This window comes from Lampris incognitus, chromosome 8 (genome assembly GCF_029633865.1).
Source record: "Lampris incognitus isolate fLamInc1 chromosome 8, fLamInc1.hap2, whole genome shotgun sequence".
Classification (NCBI taxonomy): domain Eukaryota; kingdom Metazoa; phylum Chordata; class Actinopteri; order Lampriformes; family Lampridae; genus Lampris; species Lampris incognitus.
The window spans coordinates 39772803-39797975 of record NC_079218.1 but is presented as its reverse complement, the minus strand read 5'-3'; the positions used below and the strand labels follow the sequence as shown (position 1 = coordinate 39797975).

Sequence of the window (25173 nt, the reverse complement as noted above, 5' to 3'; positions counted from 1 at the left end):
GAACGAGTTATGTGTTGCGTGGTTTTCCATACAATTTTAACGCTTAGATGAAGCACAGGTTCCTTGATGCGTTATATTACTGAAGCATGTTACAACAAGTTGGCTATATTGACCCAAAACACCCGCTGCTAAATTGCTGTTCAAGCCTACTACTACTGCTACTTTTGGCTGCTCCCGTTAGGGGGCGCCACAGCAGATCATCCTTTTCCATTTCTTCCCTTCCTCTGCATCCTCCTCTGTCACACCAGCCAACTGCATGTCTTCCCTCACCACATCCATAAACCTCCTCTTTGGCCTTCCTCTTTTCCTCTTCCCTGGCAGCTCCATATTCAGCATCCTTCTCCCAATATACCCAGCATCTCTCCTCCACACATGTCCAAGCCATCTCAATCTTGCCTCTCTTGCTTTGTCTCCAAACCATCCAACCTGAGCTGTCCCTCTAATATAATTGTTCCTAATCCTGTCCTTCTTCGTCACTCCCAATGGAAATCTTAGCATCTTCCACTCTGCCACCTCCAGCTCCGCCTCCTGTCTTTTTGTCAGTGCCACTGTCTTCAAACCATATAACATAGCTGGTCTCACAGCCATCTTGTAAACCTTCCCTTTAACTCTTGCTGGCACCCTTCTGTCGCAAATCACTCCGGACTCTCTTCTCCACCCTACCTGCACTCTCATCTTCACCTCTCTTCCGCACTCCCAAGTATTTAAACTCGTACACCTTCGTCACCTCTACTCCTCGGGCCATGTTCAAGCCTACTGTTGTTTTTAATTTCTGTCCTTAAATCTGCTATGATGAGTTTTCCACTGATCATCAGTTCATAGCTGATGCGTCTTTTTGACTGACATAAGGAAATGAGACGCTTAAAGTGAAAAAATTAGATATCGCTCTAAGAGACTTCAAATATTTGTCTCCAGGTTGGATTGCCCACAGAATGATGTTGTACAGCACACACACGGGATGCGTAGCCACCATTAGAGACACATTACCTCATGGCTGTGTATCTTGCAAAAAGCTGTTTTTCCAAAACACAACTCCAAATAAAACATTACATTACATTACAGTCATTTAGACGACACTTTTATCCAAAGCGACTTACAATAAGTGCATTGAATGTAGGAAATCAGGAGAACTACTAGTCATCAGAGGTCATAAGTGCATCTTCTCTCTAAACAAGCATCTAAGAGCAAAACCAGTGCTAAAGTAAAAGCGCAAGAAAGAGATTTTTTTTTAAATGAGTGAACGCAATAAGTGCTAAGAGCAAGTAACAGGGTAGTAGTCCAAACAAGCCAAATCTCGTCTCTTCAAAAGAAATGCACCAGCTACCAGAGGGTGGATGTAGATTGTTGCAACAAGAGGCAATGCTTGCATAAAAATTAAGCTGTTTTTCCACAAAACAATGCCATTCAAATCCAGAAGAGCATGCAAAGTTAACAAAAGCCCCAAACTCCTTGTGCTGGCTTTACGCTGTCAGTATATTTGCTGCATGAATGTTTGGGATGGGCAGATGACAGGGTTCCTAAGCAAAGCAAGCGGCACATTGGCCTCAGCAGTACACACAGCTTTGTTGGAGTTATTACACAATTTATTATTTATACCAGTTAATTTGTATTTTAATACCAGTCCCCAGTGGATATTTGGTTTTCCTTGTCAAATATTATTTCAGTAACGCAACATGTAAGCATCACTCTTTCCTTTTCTGGTCGTTTTGTTTTTTACTACTTTATTAATCCCCGTGGGGGAAATTTCTCTCTGCATTTAACCCATCCTAGCTGTGTAGCTAGGAGCAGTGGGCAGCTGCTGTGCAGCGCCCGGGGACCAACTCCACTTCGTCTTGCCGTGCCTCGGTCAGGGGCACAGACGGGAGTATTAACCCTAACATGCATGTCTTTTTGATGGTGGGAGAAACTGGAGCACCCGGAGAAAACCCACCGCAGACACAGGGAGAACATGCAAACTCCACTCAGAGGATGACCTGGGATGACCTCCAAGAATGGAGGACCTCGGGGTTCGAACCCCAGGACCTTCTTAATGTGAGGCAACAGCGCTACCCACCGGGCCACAGCTTTTGGCTGTAAATGTCCATCACTAAAAAAAAAAAAAATACAAATCTCCATCAAGCATAGTGTTTTTGATCATTCCTAAATATACAATTTTCTTATTCAGGTAAAAAAACATTTAAGGTGACTTTCAGTGATGTGGAGCAGCTGATGTAGATGTGACCACCATCAAGTGTCCATCCATCCATTATCCAAACCGCTTATCCTGCTCTCAGGGTCGTCGGGATGCTGGAGCCTATCCCAGCAGTCACTGGTCAGCAGGCGGGGAGACACCCTGGACAGACTGCCAGACCATCACAGGGCCCACACACACACACACACACATATACACCTAGGAACAATTTAGTACGGCTGATTCACTTGACCTACATGTCTTTGGACTGTGGGAGGAAACTGGAGCCCCCGGAGGAAACCCACACAGACACGAGGAGAACATGCAAACTCCACACACAGGACGACCCCCAAGGTTGGACTACCCTGGGGCTCGAACCCAGCACCTTCTTGCTGTGAGGTGACAGCACTAACCACTGGGCCACAGCTTTTGGCTGTAAATGTCCTTATCATTAAAAAAAATACAAATCTGCATCAAGCATAGCCTTTGAGCATTCCTAAATATACCATAATTTTCTTGTTCAGGTAGGAAAACATTGCTTAAGGTGACTTCCAGTGATGTGGAGCAGCTGTTGTAGACCTGACCACTATCAAGTGTGCATTTTACTTTTTTCCACTAAACATTTAGACATACAATTACATGACATTAGACATACTAAACATTTGAAACACACACACACACACAAAAATCCATGAAAGTTCTCCATCCCACAAAAAGGTAAGAGCACAGCCTATCTCAAAGTCTGAAAAACATGTTTTATTATGTTTATACAGCATATTTGTCAGAAGTATACATGGTTTTTCCTCTTAAGTAAATTCATAAAATTTATAGCATATTCCTTCTTATAAGCTGAAATAATTCTCTAACCACAATATGATTTCTAGTCTCAGAAAAGATGTGACATTTGGGTTTGATGAAGACTGACCATTTAGCAGTAGCTGCTAAACACTGTCGACTTGTTATCCTCCACTTGTGTCAAGTTGCCTTTTTAAACCGCGCCCCACAGATAGCGGAGACAAACTGAAGGTGTGAAAACACCCTACAGCTTGGGTTAGAGGTTCATACTGAACCGCCCGATATTGTCCCAAGCCGCGTGATGGGAGGGTCACGGTCCTCAAGGTCTTGATGTTTCACTTTAAATTTAGTCAGCAAAGAAAACAAGGTGCTTTTTGTTTGAAGGAGAATGCAGCCATAGGAGGTTTTCAGCTAACATCAGCCGTATGATTCAAAGCAATATCTTGGGACTCGTAGGCGTCGCAGGCAACAGGGCAAGTCTCCTATTGTGAGGAGAGAGAGTTGGCACCATGGTCTTTTTTTTCCAACCTCCCATCAGAGGCAATTAATGTAGTCATACTGATGATACAGGGCAGAAAGTGAGTACTGTGTTAAAAGCTGGTACAGCCCACCCACAGACACAATTGGCTGTGTCTGTGGGTGGGAAGCCAGATGTGGGTATGTGTCCTGGTCACTGCACTAGCGCCTCCTCTGGTCGGTCAGGGCGCCTGTTCGGGGGGGGGGGGACTGGGGGGAATAGCGTGATCCTCCCACATGCTACGTCCCCCTGGCGAAACTCCTCACTGTCAGGTGAAAAGAAGCGGCTGGCGACTCCACGTGTATCGGAGGAGGCATGCGGTAGTCGGCAGCTCTCCCCGGATCGGCAGAGGGGGTGGAGCAGCGACCAGGATGGCTCGGAAGAGTGGGGTAATTAACTGGATGCAATTGGAGAGAAAAGGGGGGGGGGGGGAGCTGGTACTTCCAACACTGCTTTGTTATGTTGGCTCCAAGGAGAAGGTGACATGATGTCCTGCCCCAGATTTCAACATGTTTACCCCCGTATCCAGTGTCTGGATAACGTTTCTGTCTAGCCTTAGTTACTGTCAGTGCTTTTGTCCGATTCTAGTCTTGATCTGCAGCTGCCCCACATAAAATGTTATGTGAAAGATACACGTACATCATTGTGATTCCATCATTCAAAAATGAAAACACATTCAAATATAAAATTAAGGATAAATATCAATTGTACTAAATAAATTTTGGTGCAAAATCCTCCTTGTGCTACTGTCAGGTTCAGAGTCCTATCCACCTGAAGAACCCTGAAACAGATATGTGCATGATGCCAGTTAGGCTGGAGTCTGACTTCACATGGATATGGTTAATATGGTTTAGTGCATAACTGAAACAAGTGGTCATGGTCAGGGGACGTTCAGGTGGCCACCTCTGAACAAAATACTATCAACGTGTGTTTTTCTTCTCCGAGATACCCATGGATCATTTTAACAATAATCACCTGTGTATGGTTCCTGTCCGCTGCTGGTTCTCGAATTACAACACAGTTGACTTTCTTCTCCACAAATATCATCTCTTAAACCTCCTCCTTGGAGCAGGGCTCTCCGGCGCGCAGGGGCTGTGAGTCATGAGCACCAGGGACACTTTGCCAGGCTGCAGCCTGTGACGCCTACCAGTCTGGAGATTTAGTCTCTTCAAATGAGATGAGTGCTTTGAAAAGAACAAGGGAGTAGCCGTTTTTCTTTTGGCCTTTGTAATTGGACATTTTCCGCAATACGTCTGGGACAAAAGTGATTAATACTGATGACATGGAACAGCGTTACTGGATTTACTTGACAGTGCCTTTTATAATATGAAGATATGGTCATCTATCTACCCTTTTTCCAAAAACAAAACAGCTCGGTTATGCTCACACCTGGAGTTGTTACAAAATTAAAAACTGAAATAAAAACTTTTAGACTAAAACAGCATCAATCCAAACAACAAGAAAAAAAAGATATATTACAAAATCTGTTAGCAATAACTTATTTCACATCATGCAAAGTAAAAAAAGGACAAGAAAAAGATTGATCCCCGCCCTCTCCTTCCCCTCTCCTTTTGTCCTAAAATGTGTTGGAAAGCAAGTTAGAGTCCATTCTGCTGCAGATCAATCATGGATGTCGTTATTTTCGTTTTCGTTTTCTTTGTTTTGGAGGGGGGGTGGCACTTGTGTTGCTCTGACGTTGTCACTGTCGTCTGTCGAGATGTGGTGACAAAAAAAAAAGAAAAAAGATACGGTTGGAGTACAGGGATGAAGACGGGGCTGGCAGAGAGGAAGAGGAGGAGCGTGAGAAGAGTATGAAAGAGTGAGAGAGCACAAGCGAGGGCAGACACGGTCCCAGACGTGCTCAGATGTCCACCCAGCTTTGCTCAACGATGGCAGACACCCGCTTCTCGTACTCCCTCTTGTTTTCCTGATAGAGCTGCGCCGCCTGGCTGTTGGCTGGACTGTTGGGGTTTGGCTCATCCAGCAATGACTGAGAGGATAAAAATACAGTGACAGCACCAGTTAAACCAGTAACAATCTTCTATTCTGAGCCACTAGACATGTAGTTGCACACTTGGGTATCATCATGGATTACACAGACAGTTAAATCAGTTCATCTGGACACAACATTTATCGACAGAAACACTTCGTCCCTCATGTAAGTGACCTCTTCAGTCTCAACTGACTGCAGGTATCCCCACCCTTAGAAACAATACAGTGGCATAACAACTGAAAACAATGATCAGTTTCATATGCAAATTGCTGTGACCATGAAGACCCCGTTTAGACTGGCAGCCCAAATCTGATTTCTGGCAAATCCAGATTGGAATCTGATTTCTTTTATGTATTCCGAACAGCAAAAAACACACTGGAATCTGACCTTTGCAAATCGGATTTGAGCCACATTCAGAGGTGGTTTCATGTCTGATTCAGATCTGATTTCTAAAGATGTGTCTCAGTCTGGACGCTCTAGCCACTCAAATCGGATTTCAAACTGTCCATTACGTCACTCGCACGCGACACAACACAACACAACACAACACAACACAACACAACACATGTTAACGTCAGATTCTGAGCGCGGAGGTTCAAACCCACATGCAACGAGAAGGAAGACGACCTAAAAATGGAGAACAATAGTCCCTGGACAGACGAAGAAAACCCCACCTAGAATAGAATAGAAAGTTTATTTCGCCATATATAACCAGTGCTAGTACAGGTACATTGGGATTCTTGTTATTGCTCATCCTTACAGTGTCTTATCCGTTCTAATCAATTCCTTATTTCAGTTCCTAGGTTCACAACTAAACAGCTCATGCTAATGTGGCTATGACGGTAATATAGGCAGTGCTAATGTAAACATTCAAGTAATATTCACCTTGTTTTGAAGCCACGAATGATGCTTTGCAGGTGATCACCCACTGGAAGCCTGAAGTACTCGTTTCGCAGTGCAGACAAAGCGGTACAAACTTCATGCACAATCATGCACACAGTCGCTTTTCCCATCCCAAAGAGATGTGCAACGGTTCGGTATCCTGACCTGGTGGCTAGCCAATATAGGGCAACTGCGACCCGCTTCTCCACACATATTTCCCGCCTGAGCTGCGTGTCTCATCGTACGAGACTGGGTCGTAGGTGGTCACAGATCACATCAAATTTTCCCCGGCGCATTCTGAAGTTGGCCAGCCACTTGTCATCGTCAAATGTCCCGAGAACTACATTTTCCCACCAATCATCACTTTTCGGGTTGCACCACACCTCGCGTTCCCTAGCAAAGCCTGCCGTGACTGCAGCATGAAACATTGTGGTATATACCAGCCTCCTCCATCGCTGATATTGTCTGGTGTGATGGAGGAGTTCTGCACCACGACTTGACAGTGCCTGAAGGGTGAGATGACATATCTCCATGGTGTTTTATTGTTGTCTGTCTGCACAGAAGTCGCCAGCATATTACGTCACACAACACACATGCAACGTACCCACGCCTACGTCCTTACCACAGCAACCAATGCAGATCGGTCAACGATGTGGCTGCAGTCTGAACAAAGCCAAATCCGATCTGATCACTTGCAAATAACAGTCAGTCCTAAAGATCAGATTTGAGAAACAAATCGGATTTGCCTGCAGTCTAAATGGGACATAACTAGAGTTACAATGGCAATGTGTACTATTCCCAGAGGATTGGGGAATAGTTGCAGTTACAGCATTGTACAAACCCAATTCCAATGAAGTTAGGACGTTGTGTAAAATGTGAATAAAAACAGAATACAATGATTTGCAAATCCTTTTCGACCTATATTCAATTGAATACACTACAAAGACAAGATATTTAATGTTCAAACTGATAAACTTTATTGTTTTTTTGCAAATATTCACTCATTTTGAATTTGATGCCTGCAACACGTTCCAAAGAAGCTGGGACAGGGGCAACAAAAGACTGGGAAAGTTGAGGAATGCTTAAAAAACACCTGTTTGGAACGTTCCACAGGTGAACAGGTTAACTGGAAACAGGTGAGTGTCATGATTGGGTATAAAAGGAGCATCCCCAAAAGGCTCAGTCGTTCACAAGCAAGAATGGGGCGAGGTTCACCACTTTGTGAACAACTGCGTGAGCAAATAGTCCAACAGTTTAAGAACAACATTTCTCAACATACAATTGCAAGGAATTTAGGGATTTCATCATCTACAGTCCATAATATCATCAAAAGATTCAGAGAATCTGGAGAAATCTCTGCATGTAAGCGGCAAGGCCAAAAACCATCATTGAATGCCCGTGACCTTCAATCCCTCAGGCGGCACTGCATTAAAAACCGACATCATTCTGTAAAGGATATCACCACGTGGGCTCAGGAACACGTCGGAAAACCATCGTCAGTTAACACAGTTCGTTGCTACATCTACAAGTGCAAGTTAAAACTCTACCATGCAAAGCGAAAGCCATATATCAACAACATCCAGAAACCCCACCAGCTTCTCTGGGCCCGAGCTCATCTGAGATGCACTGACGCAAAGTGAACAAGTGTGCTGTGGTCTGACGAGTCCACATTTCAAATTGTTTTTGGGACCATCCAGATTGTTATCAGTGCAAAGTTCAAAAGCCAGCATCTGTGACGGTATGGGGGTGTGTTAGTGCCCATGGCATCATGGGTAATTTGCACATCTGTGAAGGCACCATTAATGCTGAAAGGTACATACAGGTTTTGGAGCAACATATGCTGCCATTAAGGCGATGTCTTTTTCAGGGACGTCCCTGCTTATTTCAGCAAGACAATGCCAGGCCACATTCTGCACGGTTAACACAGCATGGCCTCGTAGTAAAAGAGTGCGGGTACTAGACTGGCCTGCCTGCAGTCCAGACCTGTCTCCCATTGAAAATGTGTGGCGCATTACGAAGCGCAAAATACAACAACGGAGACCCCGGACTGTTGAGCAACTGAAGTTGTACATCAAGCAAGAATGGGAAAGAATTCCACCTACAAAGCTTCAACAATTAGTGTCCTCAGTTCCCAAACACTTATTGAGTGTTGTTAAAAGGAAAGGTGATGTAACACAGTGGTGAGCATGCCCCTGTCCCAGCTTTTTTGGAACGTGTTGAAGGCATCAAATTCAAAATGAGTGAATATTTGCAAAAAACAATAAAGTTTATCAGTTTGAACATTAAATATCTTGTCTTTGTAGTGTATTCAATTGAATATAGGTCAAAAAGGATTTGCAAATCATTGTATTCCGTTTTTATTTACGTTTTACACAACGTCCCAACTTCATTGGAATTGGGGTTTGTAAGACGGCAACAGATGTACTCTTAGCCCCCCACCCCACCCACCCTCAGTTTAGGGATGGCCGTTCCCTCTTCACATAGATGGCCTCTTTGGCTCCCCATTAAAACCAGCATTCCTCCCCATCAAGGATGTGCACACCCTCATCCTTGAAAGAGTGGCCACTGGCCTGTAGATGGGTGTAGACTGTGAAGTCCTGGCCTGACAAGGTAGCTCTTCTGTGTTGTGCCATCCTCTTTTCGAGCGTCTGTTTGGTTTCCCCAATGTACAAGTCACGGCAATCCTCCTGGCACTTAACAGTGTATACTATGTACACATGGCTAATGTATCTCTAGTTAATGGTCACACCCATATTTGCATATGAAACTGATCGTTGGGTTCGGTCGTTATGCCACTGTATTGTTTATAAGGGTGGGGATACCTGCAGTCAGTTGAGGCTGAAGAGGTCACTTGGATGAGTGATGAAACTTTTCTGTCAATAAACGTTGTGTCCAGATGAACTGATTCAACTTTCTGTGATCAATGACATGATACTTGTGCATGCATAAAGACATCATGGATCACAATTTTAAATTTCCCCAATTATAGGACTTCGACAAATTTGATTTCAATGACAGTGTTGACTTAAGTCTCGGACTAATAACTGCGATTCATAACCTAGATGAAAATACCTAATAAAATACTCATGGCAAAATGATTACAGTAATAACTAGAATCATAACAAGAATGAAAATTAGCTCCAACAAACTGCCATATGCTGTTAAATTCTGGACACGGCTGAAGGCCATTTCAGATAGATGAAAGAAAGAAAGAAAGAAAGAAAGAAAGAAAGAAAGAAAGAAAGAAAGAAAGAAAGGAAGAACACATCATTCAGACCCTGGTCTGAATTTAAGGATTTACCAATTCCTGTCGCAAGACTAAGGGTTTATTACGCTCCAAGACTATTCTTGATTTTTGGAAGTATATGGAGGGTGCCTGAGTCCTGCTTGTCCACTACTAAAGGACAGACAGACATACAGATGGACAGACAAATGCCATGTGCTAACAGAGGGGCTGACTGACCTGGATTGAGGTGAGTATGGAGGAGACATCGTACGTGGGGCTCCAGCGATTCTGTAGGATGTCTAAACATATACTGCCATCTGCATAAACTGCAAAACAGCAAAGTGAAAAATACACATGAATCACGCCTGTGCCGTCGTCAGTCAAACTAACTCCAGTACCTTTCATGCACACTGTGACTAAAGGATACGCTGGGTGTAGAGAACCAACACCACCTGCTTCTTCTTTAATAAGAGTGTCTGGCCAAGTCAATCAAAATGAATACTACAATACTCCTTTGGTGTCCTTTACTGAATCCACCTCAATCGTTCAGTGTGGTTTCAATTGAAGAACACAAAGACACTGGCACTGGAAATCTTCTAGTGGACTTTTTAACCTTGAGACAAATTTTTATATCATTTCTTTAAATATACCACGGGATTCTTATTAAGATCCCCTTCATTCTGCTGGACATTGTTTTGTGTTTATAGTTGGTTGAGCTCTCTGCATTACCCTGTTTTATTTTGTCAAACTACTTTACATGGGAGCAACTTTCAAATTGTCCCCCTAATTACATCTTTACATTAAGAGTAACCAAACTAGTCCCGAACCAGGAATGTACTCCTTACTTTCACCACAATAACTCACTATCACCCTTTCTTTCTTTTCATCCCTCTCTTTATCACGTTTCAAAAAAAATGTTTCAAAACTCCTGTTTTAAAATCCCTCTGACAATATTCAAACTAAACCCAAATTAAACTTTTACAAAAGGTGTTTTCCATATACAACTATGTACCTCCTGTTTTTCCATCCCTCCTTGACATCTATTGATTTCTTCAACTCTAAAAAACATGAACACTAGAGAAATCAAATTTTGCAGGCACCTTTAAGACAACTAGTAAGAAGTTTGCCCTAGCTCTCTTTAGAGATACATCATGTTTGTCTGTGTTTTCCATCACTTGTTCTTGCCAACACTTTCAGCGTGCCCACACATTCTCTGCTGAAAATGTATCTCACTGGTTTTTAATGTCCATATGAATGATATCAGTTTATTTTTGTTAACCGAGACATGTGCTGGGCCAAAAAAGGGGTCGCATATTTTCACCAGATGTATGCAGCTTTAACCTTCGAAACTCAGTTTGCTAAGAATATATCGCTCTAGCAACAATTAAGCCAATTTTAGAGGAGGAGATAAGGAAGTTGTCCAAGAATTCACTAAATTAGGCATATTTACATTGTTTGTCAGATGGACCACAAAATTCTTCTTCAAGAATACTCGTAAAAAAAGCAGACTTTTCCAGGTTTAATTCTCTATCGAGCAATAAGAGTTTCAGCCTTACTTGACTATGAGGGTCAATATGCTTTACACTTCATGCTTTGCAGTGTGACTATTGCATGTGTGTATATTGCAATATCGATTCTGAATTGATATACACTCACTGGCCACTTTATTAGGTACACCTTTCTAGTACCGGGTTGGACCCCCTTTTGCCTTCAGAACTGCCTTAATCCTTCGTGGCATAGATTCAACAAGGTACTGGAAACATTCCTCAGAGAGTTTGGTCCATATTGACATGATAGCATCACGCAGTTGCTGCAGATTTGTCGGCTGCACATCCATGATGCGAATCTCCCGGTCCATCACATCCCAAAGGTGCTCTATTGGATTGAGATCTGGTGACTTTGGAGGCCATTTGAGTACAGTGAACTCATTGTCAAGTTCAAGAAACCAGTCTGAGATGATTCGAGCTTTATGACATGGCGCGCTATCCTGCTGGAAGTAGCCATCAGAAGATGGGAACACTGTGGTCATAAAGGGATGGACATGGTCAGCAACAATACTCAGGTAGGCTGTGGCGTTGACACGATGCTCAATTGGTACTAAGGGGCCCAAAGTGTGCCAAGAAAATATCCCCCACACCATCACCCCACCACCACCAGCCTGAACCGTTGATACAAGGCAGGATGGATCCATGCTTTCATGTTGTTGACGCCAAATTCTGACCCTACCATCCGAATGTCGCAGCAGAAATCGAGACTCATCAGACCAGGCAACGTTTTTCCAATCTTCTATTGTCCAATTTTGGTGAGCCTGTGCGAATTGTAGCCTCAGTTTCCTGTTCTTAGCTGACAGGAGTGGCACCCGGTGTGGTCTTCTGCTGCTGTAGCCCATCTGCCTCAAGGTTCGACGTGTTGTGCGTTCAGAGATGTTCTTCTGCATACCTCGGTTGTAATGAGTGGTTATTTGAGTTACTGTTGCCTTTCTATCAGCTCGAACCAGTCTGGCCATTCTCCTCTGACCTCTGGCATCAACAAGGCATTTTCGCCCACAGAACTGCCGCTCACTGGATATTTTCTCTTTTTCGGACCATTCTCTGTAAACCCTAGAGATGGTTGTGCGTGAAAATCCCAGTAGATCAGCAGTTTCTGAAATACTCAGACCAGCCCGTCTGGCACCAACAACCATGCCACGTTCAAAGTCACTTAAATCACCTTTCTTCCCCATTCTGATGCTCAGTTTGAACTGCAGCAGATCGTCTTGACCAGGTCTACATGCCTAAATGCATTGAGTTGCTGCCATGTGATTGGCTGATTAGAAATTTGCGTTAACGAGCAGTTGGACAGGTGTGCCTAATAAAGCGGCTGGTGAGTGTATAGTTCACCCCTAGTATTCACACCACTAGCCAAAACCTCATGGGTTTTGAGCCTAGTATTGCTTCTTTTTTGTGGCACTTTAGGCGCTAATCAATAGGTATACATGCAATGCGTAAGGGTATGTCAAGTAAATGTTTGAAAAGTTGTGTAAAATTTTAATGAGAATCAATGGCATGTCCCTTGGCTTATTTGAAGTGATTAAAGTGGTCTCCCGGTGAGCAGTACTGCGTCATCGAGGCATGTGAGAAAAACAGGGAAGGGTTGACAAGAACAACTTGCTGTTATAGAATGTCAAGAGACTAGTTTCCATTGCCCCCCCCCACCTCATCCACATTGACGTCTTCTCACCTTGAGCCAACCAACATCCAACCCCCCACCCAATATTTTGAGATTAGTTTTTCCCCCAATAACTCCTTATTTTTTACTTCAAAACTTGCATCAAAGTAGTTTGATGGAAATACAGCTACTGTGAGCCAACCAAACATGATCTTCCCTGTGCAAATACGCTGGGGGCAGTCACCCAACATGTAGTGCAGTGGTACTCACTAATTTTCTTAGGAGAGCCCCTTATGAGTAAGACCATTCCTCAAAGAGCCACAGAGCTTGCAAAACATTTTGCAAATACAAAGCTACACACATAGGCTATACGTCTACCCATGATCCCACACTGTTACGTAGCCTACGTTCTTTGACGTATCTTCAGTATGCTGCCATCTGCTGGATAATTCATTTCAATGTGCTAAAACAGGACACAAACGGAACCTATAGAAGTAAGTTATAGTTATGTTCTTATTGTTATCAGGGGATCTATATGAGGTGCAAAACAAATTCTCGCGAGCCGCGTAAAGAGTAACACTGATATAGTGTGTAGCGTAACAACAGCACAAACAACTCTGTGTGTGTGTGTGTGTGTATAAACGTTTACCATTTGGGTGGAACATTTTGGAGACAAATCGAACTGTTGGCGGCTTATTTGGGTATTCTTCTGAAAACTCTATCACAAGCTTAAAAGTTCCTGCAAGAAGAAAAAGAGGTGGTGGTGGTGGTGGGGGGGTCAAGTGAGAGAGTCAAGTCAATTTTATTTGTATAGCCCAATATCACAAATGACAAATTTGCCTCAAACAAACACAACATCCTGTCCTTAGACCCTCGCATCAGATAAGGAGCAACTCCCTAAAAAAAAAATCCTTTAACAGGGAGAAAAAATAGAGAAAAACCTCCGGGAGAGCAAAATAGGAGGGATCTCTTTCCCAAGATGGACAACGTGCAATGGATGTTGTGTTAACACAATTTACACAATACAACATTGAAAGAGGATAACAGAAATATAATGGATTTATGAAATATATGAAGACTATGAAGAGGAAACGAGGAAGAGGACGGGTTGCGCGGACAGAAAGGAAATTTGCGAGTAAACAGGCGTGAGGGATCGCAGAGTGTGCAGAATGAGAACAAGCGAGTGAGTGGGAGAGGGAGACGGAGAGAGCGAGAGAGAGAGAAACAAATAAAAATAGCAAGGAATCCCCTCTCAGAGGAAAAGCAAAGTCTTTCTGGAGGCTGAAATGTCAGCTTGGCAGCCTAATGAAGAGGAAGATGACTGACAGAAGAAAACAGTGCGTAGCCCTGACTCAGCACGTCTGAAGCCCAATTCTACAGTTATGATTACACACAAAAAAAATTGAATTTACACGTTTTCCTTCTGTTATTGCTTCTTTCCTTATAACACCTTGCAGTCAAAGTGGAACGCTTTCATCAAATTCTGCGTTTGGATAAATGTCCTTGTGAAGCTGCACTGTACAACATCAATCAAGGTCTTACCGTCTTCAAATGGCGTTCCCACAGGCCTGAGAGGTAGAGTGAGCAACAGGGCGAAAGAGTAGGGAGGAGTGAGAGAGAAAAACAGAAAGAGAAGGGGAAAACACAAGGACAACAGAATTAGCTCCAATATCACGTCACCAAGGTTACCAATAAATCTTGACCAAGTCTGAAACCGAGGCCTGAAACAATTAGACTTTTGAGTCTTTATAATACAAGCAATTCAAACACATACAGAAAGAATGTGTGCATACGTGTGTATGCGTGCGTGTGTGCGTGTGTGTGTGTGTGTGTGTGTCAAGGTGTGAAAGACAGCCTTTGATGAGAGTGAATTAAAACGAGGGGTGCAAATTTTACTCTTGGCATCAAGCAGCACTGCATCTGAATTTCAAATGTACTTTGACAGGTTGCATTTCATGTTTTTTTTGTGTTTATTAAAAAAAAAAACCTTTGACGAGACATTCATTCCGATTGGTTATAACCTGTGCTTTCTTGTTACTTCTGCTGAGGAGTTGATCATTTTTCTGTAGATCGTCTGTCTGTCTGTCTGTCTGTCTGTCAGTGCTCAGTGTCTCAAAAACAGAGGGATGAGTTCTCATGAAATCCTGTAAGCAGGTGGGCTTTGGGCAGAGGAATAACTGATTGTGTTTTAGTGGTAAAATTCTTTTTACTTAGGGCTCCATTGGGGAACCAAAAATCTTTCAAGTGCAGCTAAATATTTTCATTGATCTTATCAATGCGCCTGAAATTTAGCAGATGTGTGTGTATAGCATCATTTTATTCCCACCCGCATTCTGCGAAGACATCCCACTGCATCCTACTCTGCCTCTGACCCTGACATTCTTATCCTAACCATCTCGCTCCTCACGCCTAAATCTAATCAACCTATCTAGCCAACAAAGCAACGAGTACTAGTGAATCAGAGGCAGAGTAGAGCGCGTCTTAGTGGAATGCAGGTGGGAAAAAAATAAGATATATGTGTGTGTATGAGACCGCACCCTGTAATCCTCCTCGAGCGACATCACAACCTTAAAACATACCGGTAATTCAAAATGAAGAGAACTATCAATATTTTTCTATCAAGAAAAATGCTGCAGTGCCTGTTACACCTGTCCCTAGCCCCGAAAGGCCCAGCCCAGACCTGAAATCATCGGCGGAGGTAACCGTTCCACCTGTCAGCTGTTATTTGAATTTGATTTATTTATTTGAGCTTATCAAGCCCTTTAAACATCCGCATTTTTTTTAAGTTCTTTTTTTTTAAATTGAGGTCATTGCAATTTCTTGTTGCGTGTGCTGGGATTTAAATAAATAAAAACATTTATCTGCACCTTTATTCCTGCTTACGATCATTTACATAATGTGTTAAGAAATTACCAATGTGTATGGGAACTGATAAAAAAAGCAAATGCTTAAAATTATTGCAGCGCTAAAAGGCGAAGTGAAAAATTTTGGGTGCACCTAAATTATGTGGCTGGTGCACCTAAATGAAAAAGTTAGGCATACCAGTGCAACCAATGTAAAAAGTTAAGTCTAGAGCCCTGTTAGTGAGCTATTAAACATTTTTGGCCATAAATAAATAAATACAATTTAAACTCATAGAAGTGAATGATGGGTATTTGGAATTTCCCAGAATGGGGTGGATCGGGTCTGCAGTAGTGTAGCGGTCTAAGCATTGGCTTTCTGTCGATGCAGTTGCCCACTAGGGACCGGGGTTCGTGCCCCGGTCTCGTCAGATCCGACTACGGCCGGACTTGATGAAGCAGCAATAATTGGCAGCGCTGTCTCTGGGAGGGGGGCGGAGTCGGCTTGTGTTCGCCACATGAATGCGTCTCTGTGTGTGTCGGATAAAGCAGTGGTTCGGCCCGGAGTCGCCTTGTCACTTAAGTGATGAGGCAACTCCTTCGAGACTGCTGGCTGGAGAGATGCAGTTGGCGAACGCACACAGTACGAGGGTGGGAGTTTCAACTAAAAAAGGGATCGATTGGCCACTAAATTGGGAGAAAAAGGGAAAATTCAGAAATAAATTATAAAAAAAAAAAGGAAAAAAAAGAATGGGATGGATCACATAATTCATTTCACATTTCCAATGGACCCTTTTCACACTTCTGTATACAGAGTAGGATGTCATAGGTAGGTAAACTAACAAACATGACAATGCAAATAGTGCATCCATCCATTATCCACACCGCTTATCCTACTCAGGGTCGCTGGAATGCTGGAGCCTATCCCAGCAGTCATTGAGCAGCAGGCGGGAAGACACCCGGACAGGCCGCCAGGCCATTACAGGGCCGACACATTCACACACACATTCACACCTAGGGACAATTTAGTATGGCCGATTCACCTGACCTACATGTCTTTGGACTGTGGAAGGAAACCAAAGCATCTGGAGGAAACCCACACAGACATGGGGAGAACATTCAAACTCCACACAGAGGATGACCCGGGACGACCCCCAAGGTTGGACTATCAACAGGGCTCGAACCCAGGATCTTCTTGCTGTGAGGCGACCATGCCAACTACTGAGCCACCATACCACCACAATGCCAGTAGTATTTTATAAAATTTTCAAATCCAGAATTTATATTGGGCAAGACAGATTGACTATCAGAGACAGTTCAAGGTAGCAACCGAGGAGGAGAAACCACCACTAGTTGAGCTCTGTTACATCATCAGGAAGAAAGAAGCTCATGACCCTGCGTAGAGCAGAATGACACAGAAGTCGGAGGAGAGAGAGCCAGGAAGCGAACTGTGTTTACAGCTGATCCATTTGGATTCACAAAGCAGCTGTTATGGCAGAAGCGCAGTGATTGTCTTGCCTGCTCTAAGGAAGAGGTAGACCACTTGCTGCACAACACTTCGAGTGACCCTGATACAGAGCAAGAGCTAGTGCCCCTCAGAGCTCTTTTGGACATACCATCTCCCACGTTGAAGTTCAACACCAGAGAGCCCACCTGAAAGGAAGTCCAGGAGGTGGTTACTGCCAGACCTAGCTCTGCTCCGGGACCCAGTGGAGTACCCCATAAGGTGTACAAGCGCTGCCCAGAGCTCCACTAAGTCACCACTAAGTGGTCTCGAGCAATGTCCCACCCACAGCACTATCTGATTGGTTACGTCATGATTAATTGCCTATCAACCCGCATTTGCAGACTGGAGCAGCTCTGGTGAATGAGCGGAACTATTTCGAAGGTAAGGCAGCATATTGCTGAAGGTGCAATAGACATCACAATATTCTACACTGAAGTTGTAAAACACCAAAATATTATGATCTATTTCTATAATGACAAGCATGTCCAGTTTCCCAGTTACACTACTGAAAATGCCTGAATAATGCACCTTGTTGCAGTGGCATACAGCTAAATGCATACAGCTAAATATAATGAGATAGTAGAGCTAATTTAAGAAGCGATAGCTATATCTTTGAGTAAACTTAGTGCCAGTGCAACTGGAACTTATTTTAGCTACCATATTGCAAACGTAACATTGCTCGCATGCAATGGCGGACTGGCCATCTGGAGCACTGATAGTTTTCCCGGTGGGCCACCTGACAATTGGGGTCAATGCAATGCAAAATATAAATAACCCCAGCCCCCACTTAAATAAAGTGTTGTGTGTCTGACTGGCCCAGGCGAGTGGGCTGCCGGCCCACCGCGGTTGGGTATTAAATCTGTCAGCCTCTCTCTCCCAGCCAATTACTTTTGGTTCAGTCCATTCTAACGTTTTCTGGGCCCCGCTCCTTTCCCGTCTCTGTTAAGTGGCAACATCTGGATAGATAGTGGAGTGGAGCATGATGAACAAACAGAAAGAAAAAAATGTAAAGGTGGTTAAAATTATTTCTTTCACTGGCCAGATGGTTCCAGAGATTCTTGCCACCTTGCTGCCAGTGCCATTGTGCCAAAATGTGCTCCTCCTAGCCAGCCACCTCCTAAGAGCAACATGTTCCCCTTGCTCTATTTTACATCTATTTTACTAAAGTTATTGTTATAAATATTGTTCAGTAATCTTGTTTACATAAAGTGTGGCGTAGTTTGTGTGGGTGGTGGTGGTGTATCACTGGGGGGGGGGGGGATCTGAGTCAAAAATCCAGGGCCATTTTTCATTCCCAGTCCGCCCCTGCTCGCATTTATGAGTTGGTTTACACGTTACTATTGCAGTGCCCGCTCATCCAACCTTCACACTCGACACTTGAAGGAATATGGGTGTCCTCCAACCACAATGTCTGTTGCAACGACAGAGTGCTGCGGTTTCTGTTTCTGCTCACTGACTCCACGGGAAGTGAAGAAGCAGAAGGAATACGGGTGTAAATTCCCCATGGATGTGAAATTCCCTCTCCGACCACAAATAAACAAACAAATAAACAAACAATTTCACACTCGAAACTGCACTTCCTTGGATCATCAGCAACACACCCTCCAAGTGTGAAGTCGATTAGATGAACGGTTGTCAGGAAAATCCCATCCCTTATAATATGGGGTCCTCCTGTATGGAAAATAAAATGCTGTGTCCCATAATGAATCAATTAGGGACGCAATTTGTCCTGTATTTTCATACATGTCATTTCATATATACACTAGGTCTTCACAGTACTTAGAAGAACATAACATCAAGTAAAATCAAACCAGTTATACAAGCAGAGTGAGATTAATTTCAGTGGTGAGCTACGGACTGACAAGCTCTGCTTGCCGTGTGAGATTGCATGTCAGCGTTATGTCGTCATCATTGCCATTAGGCCTAACTCAGTGGTTGCCCTGTACAGTTAAAAATAGCACCCTCAATTGTTTGCAGTTACTGATGGTTTCCGTTTGTTTGGGATGGACCCAATATTATGTTTGTGGTGTTTCAGTCTTGTTCGTGTCAAACCAATCAGTATTACAAATCCAAAATATAATACAAATATTTTTGTTACACTTGTAATTCTAAGTGCTTCTGTTATTTTTTTCTTGCAATAAATAAAGCACATCAAACCATGTGTATCAGGGTATTGGATTCCCAAAAAAATCATTACATCATCGGGGGGGGGGGGTGTAGGACTTGCGGTGGGGGGCAGGGAGCTTGGGAAGCGTCCCTTATATCTCTCTACATAGAAAGTGGCAAACCTAGGACAGACATAAATACATGCATACAGAACGACACTCCTTCCATTTTAGCTAGATAGGTAGCCAATGGTCATAATAACGTAAGCTAATGTTGAGTCTCACAGAGCTGACTTGAATGTCATAGTGAATGTCAACAAGTTCATTTGTTGATCCATAATTTAGCCATCTGACTTGCAAAAAAATAAATAAAAATTATCTCTTGCTGCAGGGAGCTCCCTGCACTTTTTGTTTTAAGATAATGGAGAATTTTCTTAAGCAAACATATGCTTAATGGCATTTCAATTAAGTTTTGTGTTGGAGTTTGTGTTATTCTAAATTGTGACACCAAGATTTTCATTTTTACTGCAAATGTCTTTCGGTTCCAAATGTCAGTTATCAGTCTCCTTGATTATCAGTATCAGCCCTGAAAAAAACATATTGGTCGACGGGTGACCCCTCACACACACACACACACACACACACACACACACACACACACACACACACACACACACACACACACACACACACACACACACACACACACACACACAGTCTGGTTTCATTATCCTTTTGTGGACCCCTCATTGACTACATTCATTTCCTAGCCCTTAACCCTAACCTTAACCACGCAAACTACACGCCTAACCCTAACCCTTATTCTAACCGTAACCCTAAAACCAAGTCCTAACCCTAAAATAGACCCTTTTCCTTGTGAGGACCTCTGAAACACACACACACACAAATCTCTCTCTCTCTCTCTCTTTCTCTAAGGACAAGATGGGTGTTGCTGTAAAGCCCCTTGAGGCAAATTTGTAATTTGTGATATTGGGCTATACAAATAAAATTGACTTGACTTGAATCTCTCTCTCGCTCTCTCTCTCTATATTTATATATATATAATCCAGTGAGTCAAGTGAATTCTTCATGAGACAGTAGAAGCCTGTTTCATGCCATAAGCACTCATTGCTTATGGCATGAAACAGACCATAATGGTCACAATGGTCACAATGGTCATATAGTCATGAAACAGGCTTGTACTGTCTCATAAAGATTTTACTTGAATATATATATATATATATATATATATATATATATAGTATATATATGCAAGTGCCTCTATCTTCAAAAAGCACTGAAGGAAAATGAAAAACAAATAAAGAACGGGCAAAGCGTCACCCAGGGCAATGCTGGTCGCTTGGCTTTAGTAAAGATGAAGGGGCGAGGCAGGATTTTGAGAATGACTCACCCAAAAATAACGGCGTTCCAAAGCATGATATTGTTTTCTGATGGTGCTCCGCTAACGCCAGTGGGGGGGTCTTCTTGAAGTCTGAGTGAGAACAGAGAAGCCAAGAGAGAAATCGTGAAAAGGGAGGAACACAGCTTTAATTAAAACCGGGACTGCAGGATTACCCCCCCCATACCAAGCAGTATATCAGCATGCATTGGGTATGACAATAGCCAGCTGCTAAGCTTGCAGCATCAATCATACACACAAAAACAACATAACTTTTGCCTTTTATAACTAGCAGTCATGTCGTTTTACATGCGTCATTGGGTGGATACTTTTGTCCGAAGTTCTCACAAACCCATTCAATTCCATTGTTTTTAGGACAAGTGCCCCCAGTGGGAGCCAACGCCCTGCCCCTAGCAATGCGAGTACCATGCTCTTTTGGGATCAGCCACACAGGGAAAAACGGGTGTCCCTTCCAGCTGTTACTGTCTAATTCTGAAGAACTACAGTCATCCCAGCAATAAAAATCACTCTGAACAGAGGGAAAGACTCCACTGTGAAAATTCAAAATGCTAGTCCACAATAAACCCAATGCTACCCTTTAAATGAAGTCATTTACAATAGCCACACCGTTTCGTGAGATACCGATGAAGACATTTAAGTTGGCTGGGAATCAATTTCTGGTAAGACCCCTGCATGAGAACTATTAGGCACCTGGCTGAAACACTGTGAGATTTATGAGCCCAAGAAGTGTAAAATTAGTTATTTTATTTCACCATCCATGGTCAGTACTTGTAGTCTAAAATCACAAATCTCCATTTTAGGTCTATGAACTCCCAGTGAAAAAGCTCACTGAAAATCAGCTTAGGGCTGTTGAACTAGGTATGATGAATTTATTTGTGTATGTGTGTGTGTGGCGTGTGTGTGTGTCAGTAGGTCCAACTCTAAATCCCTGGCTGCAGACAGACCCACTGCAATTAACCTCATTTACAGTAATCTGCCTGAGTTCTCTGCCAGAGGTGATGTTGCACTTCACTTTACTGCTTTACACTTTATCAAGCCTGGTCATGGTGGTGGATACTGACTGTTTCCTGTGACATTTGAAATATATTTTAGGGTTTCTTCTAGGGATGCACCAATATCACTTTTTCGCGGCTGATACCGATTCAGAGTATGAATCTTTAAGTACAGGCTGATACGGAGTACCGAGTCGAGCCACTAATTTTGCTGAACAGTGCAGACTTAGACCATTAGGTTTGGGATCAATGGGAAAAATAATTGCAACAGAATCAGTTTTTCCCCCATTGAATACAGGCTACAATGGGCAGAAAATGCAGTGTATCAAGCCATTTTGCTGTTATTCATGACATGTTGCTCGTGGTTTTCGGCATCAGATTTTAGTCTTGGGTAAAATCTCCGGTATTGAGACACTATTTTAGCCTGGTATTGACCCGATATTGGATACCAGTATGGGTATCACATGCAGCTCTGATTTGATCCTACTCTGTCAGTGATTTAAAGGATAACTACATTTTTTTTTTTACAACTTGGGTCTTATTTTTGTAGCTTTTCCCATCGTGCATATCGGTTACGATAACATTTTACTCACTGGTTTCATTGTAAAGATCTTGGATATGGGACCACCACTGGACACAGCTTTGCAATTTCAGCTTATGGGGCAACAAAACACAAACGCCAGACATGTTTCAAAAAGTCCAGTTTATTCCAAATGTTTAAACCACTTCTTTGGAAGTGAAAAATCAAAGTGCAAGTTAAAAGTTATTACCCAAAACGTCTAATATTATCAATGGCTGATCACACTGCTGAGGTACTTCCTGGTTCAACTTGCAGGAATGACCACCTTATTTACCCTAGGCAGTGTACTCAATTAACTAACTACCCACTCAGCACAATTAAGAAACCACTAAATAATGGCAAATCATTTATACAGTTTCAATAAGGCAGGAGGTTTTTTTTGTTGCTGTTGAAAGGACAGGTGTTCAGCTGCCCTGAGAAATGCCACTGTAAAGCAGGGTCTTGCATATCAAAAATCTCAACAATGAAGCCAGTGAGTAAAATTATATCATAATCAATATTCAAAATGGCAAAAGATGAAAATAAAAAATAAACAAACATGTTTTGACTTCCTATATGGAGGTCAAATATGATTTACAGTCATCTATAATAATCAGTAACAAGACATTATTACTTAAATTGTATTTTCTAACGCTGTTTATGAGCCACCATGAAGAAATGTTACAACTTCAAAAATCTAACAGAAGTAAAAATACTCATATTAAGAATATGAATAGAAATGAACAATTTCTTTATAACAGAACACAATATTAATTTCTTACAACTCTTTAATGAAAAATTGACAAGTCATTTCACTTTTCATTTGATATCAAAATACCCACAAATGAAAGCTTGCAATCAGAACACCATAAGGTCATTTCCCATTCAACGTAAGGAGCATCCGAATAACTCCATTTATTGTTTAAAAGACATGCAGTGCAAATTGTCTGATTTGAGGTTTAATCTAGTTTAGGGCATCTATAGGAAGAATCATGCAAAACTGAATTAAAACCAACAACCCTTCGCTGGGTCACAAAGACCACCTCCACTATGCTCAGCAAGGAGGGGCCCAGTGTGGTCATCTCCAAGCTGTCTGATGTGTACCATTTGGTATCTACAAGGGCACAGTTACACTGACATTTTATCTACTTGGTTTTAAGGGATGCCTGTGTGAAATAGTCTATTGTTTTCCACTGACAAGTGTGTGAATAACACACACACACACATACAAGCCATATGGAGTCAACAGACTGGCGTGGATATCCAAGGGAACCAATACAAAACAAATTCTTCTTGCCTTCCAAGATTGTTTGACAAATTATGCCCTTGAAGAAAGGAAAGGCTGATGGTGGTGATGTATCGACTGACTCAAAGCAAGATGAGGCCAAGTATTTATGAAATTAAGTGGTATGGCAAACACAAACAGACGCCTGTAGTTGTGCAACACTGCGATCCAGCGCGGGGTTGGTTATGTTGAAACGTGTTAGTTGGACAGAACAGATCACTCGCACTGTTTACCATTAACGTTTAAAAGAAAGCTGGTGGCTTTCGACCAGCGTGGAGCCACCGCATTCCAGCACAGCGCTTCCAGAGAAAATGAATGGTCGTACAGATAAGCTAACTTAAATAGTCAAGTGATTCGTAAAATGATGACGACATCGGTAAAAGTCAGCTAGTCCCTATGTGTATTCTGCTGTTGAGACAGCCTGGCCGGGAAAGATGGTGAGAGTAAGCAATTCCCAAAGCCGGGACACAAACGTTACACTTCACGTCCAGCGTTAGGGTATGTGCTAGCGTTGGTTTATAGTTTAAGCAAGCCTCCATTATTAATCAACTTATTTAACTCTACAGTAGACAAATTTCTTCACAGAACACAGAGACACTAACAGAGGATTTACACATTGTAACTAAATGTACAGGTACGACTATATACGAACAGCAGCCCGGTATCCGGACATCAATTTAGCCTGCACCAGCAGCTAACCAAACTAGGCTAGGCTAACTACCGCCAGCCTCCTCGGCTAGCTAAACACAACAACACAAGTGACGTCGGCCCAAAACGTTGCGGTACCTTTTAAAATCTCTCATAAGCCGTCTTCTAGCCGGGGTCGACATGCCTGAAGAAAAAAAAACTAACCCTCGGTCATAAAACGTGCAAAACCCCCCAAATTTGAAGAGGTTATATCTTCCGCTTGGCGTTAATTCCCTTTTCTTCTAAACAACTGGTTTACCAGCGACGGTGACGTCAGTCGCTAAGACTGGCCAAAAAGCACAGGACTCTCCGATAGGAGCGCCCGTCTCTGCCATGAACTCGTTTGCCGTAGTCGCTTCACAGAGGCCGGTTGAAATCTCGTTTCATTTTTGGTCTCAATCATAATCTATTTTTGTGCTTTTTCTCGCAGATAAATTAACCCCTGACATAATCATCGGAACCCCTCTTTCTTTGAGCAGGCGCATAGAGGGTCAACGAGCGTCCTAGTTCTATTTTATACCAATCATGAAGTTAAACTATAGTAGCTCGATTATCTGTTAATAATAATAAATTAAACTTATATGGCGCTTTTTTTAACTCCCAAAGTCGCTTTACAATATACGGGGTGAAACAAGCCAACAGATAAACATAACGCAGACGTCAGACATACAGGGGTGGATGGGAAGGGGGGCTACGAGAGGGAGAGGCGGCAGCCACGCGCCCACACGCGACGCCAGCAGTGCTCTCTGACTTAGACAGCTACAAACTGTTGTCTCTAAACCAATGACAACCATCCTTTAAACTTTGTCATTTTTCATAGGCGCCAGCATCCCCGCGACCCCGGGAGCAGGATAAGCGGTTTGGGTAACGGATGGATGGAAATCAGAACCAGAATCATGTTTATTGGCCCTGTAGGTTTGCACCACATGGAACCTGACTCCGGTTTTGTGACTCTCTCGGTGTACTTAACGCAGAATTATAACACTACAACACAACAATCTTCAGATCTATACAAAAGGGTTGGCTTATACAGGCGAAATAAGAGGTA

At 42.8% G+C, this 25173-nt stretch overlaps 1 protein-coding gene across 1 annotated transcript; it reads right to left on the bottom strand.

Moving 5' to 3' along the window:
• Positions 1–2905: 2905 nt before the first annotated feature.
• Positions 2906–24417, bottom strand: ube2b (ubiquitin-conjugating enzyme E2B (RAD6 homolog)). Its single transcript, XM_056284573.1, has 6 exons — positions 24225–24417; positions 20594–20674; positions 14273–14298; positions 13380–13469; positions 9821–9909; positions 2906–5472 (listed from the first exon to the last, which is right to left on the bottom strand). Exons 1-6 carry the CDS (start codon positions 24266–24268, stop codon positions 5344–5346), a joined length of 459 nt encoding a protein of 152 aa, XP_056140548.1. The 5' UTR covers positions 24269–24417; the 3' UTR covers positions 2906–5343.
• Between the last annotated feature and the right edge of the window lie 756 nt (positions 24418–25173).

Coding starts and splice junctions, on each gene's coding strand:
- ube2b (XM_056284573.1), bottom strand. CDS start 24,268: ATGTCGACCCCGGCTAGAAGACGGCTTATGAGAGATTTTAAAAG. Junction 13,470..14,272: donor GGGAACGCCATTTGAAGACG/GTAAGACCTTGA, acceptor TTCTTCTTGCAG/GAACTTTTAAGCTTGTGATA. Junction 5,473..9,820: donor CCATACTCACCTCAATCCAG/GTCAGTCAGCCC, acceptor TTATCCTCTCAG/TCATTGCTGGATGAGCCAAA.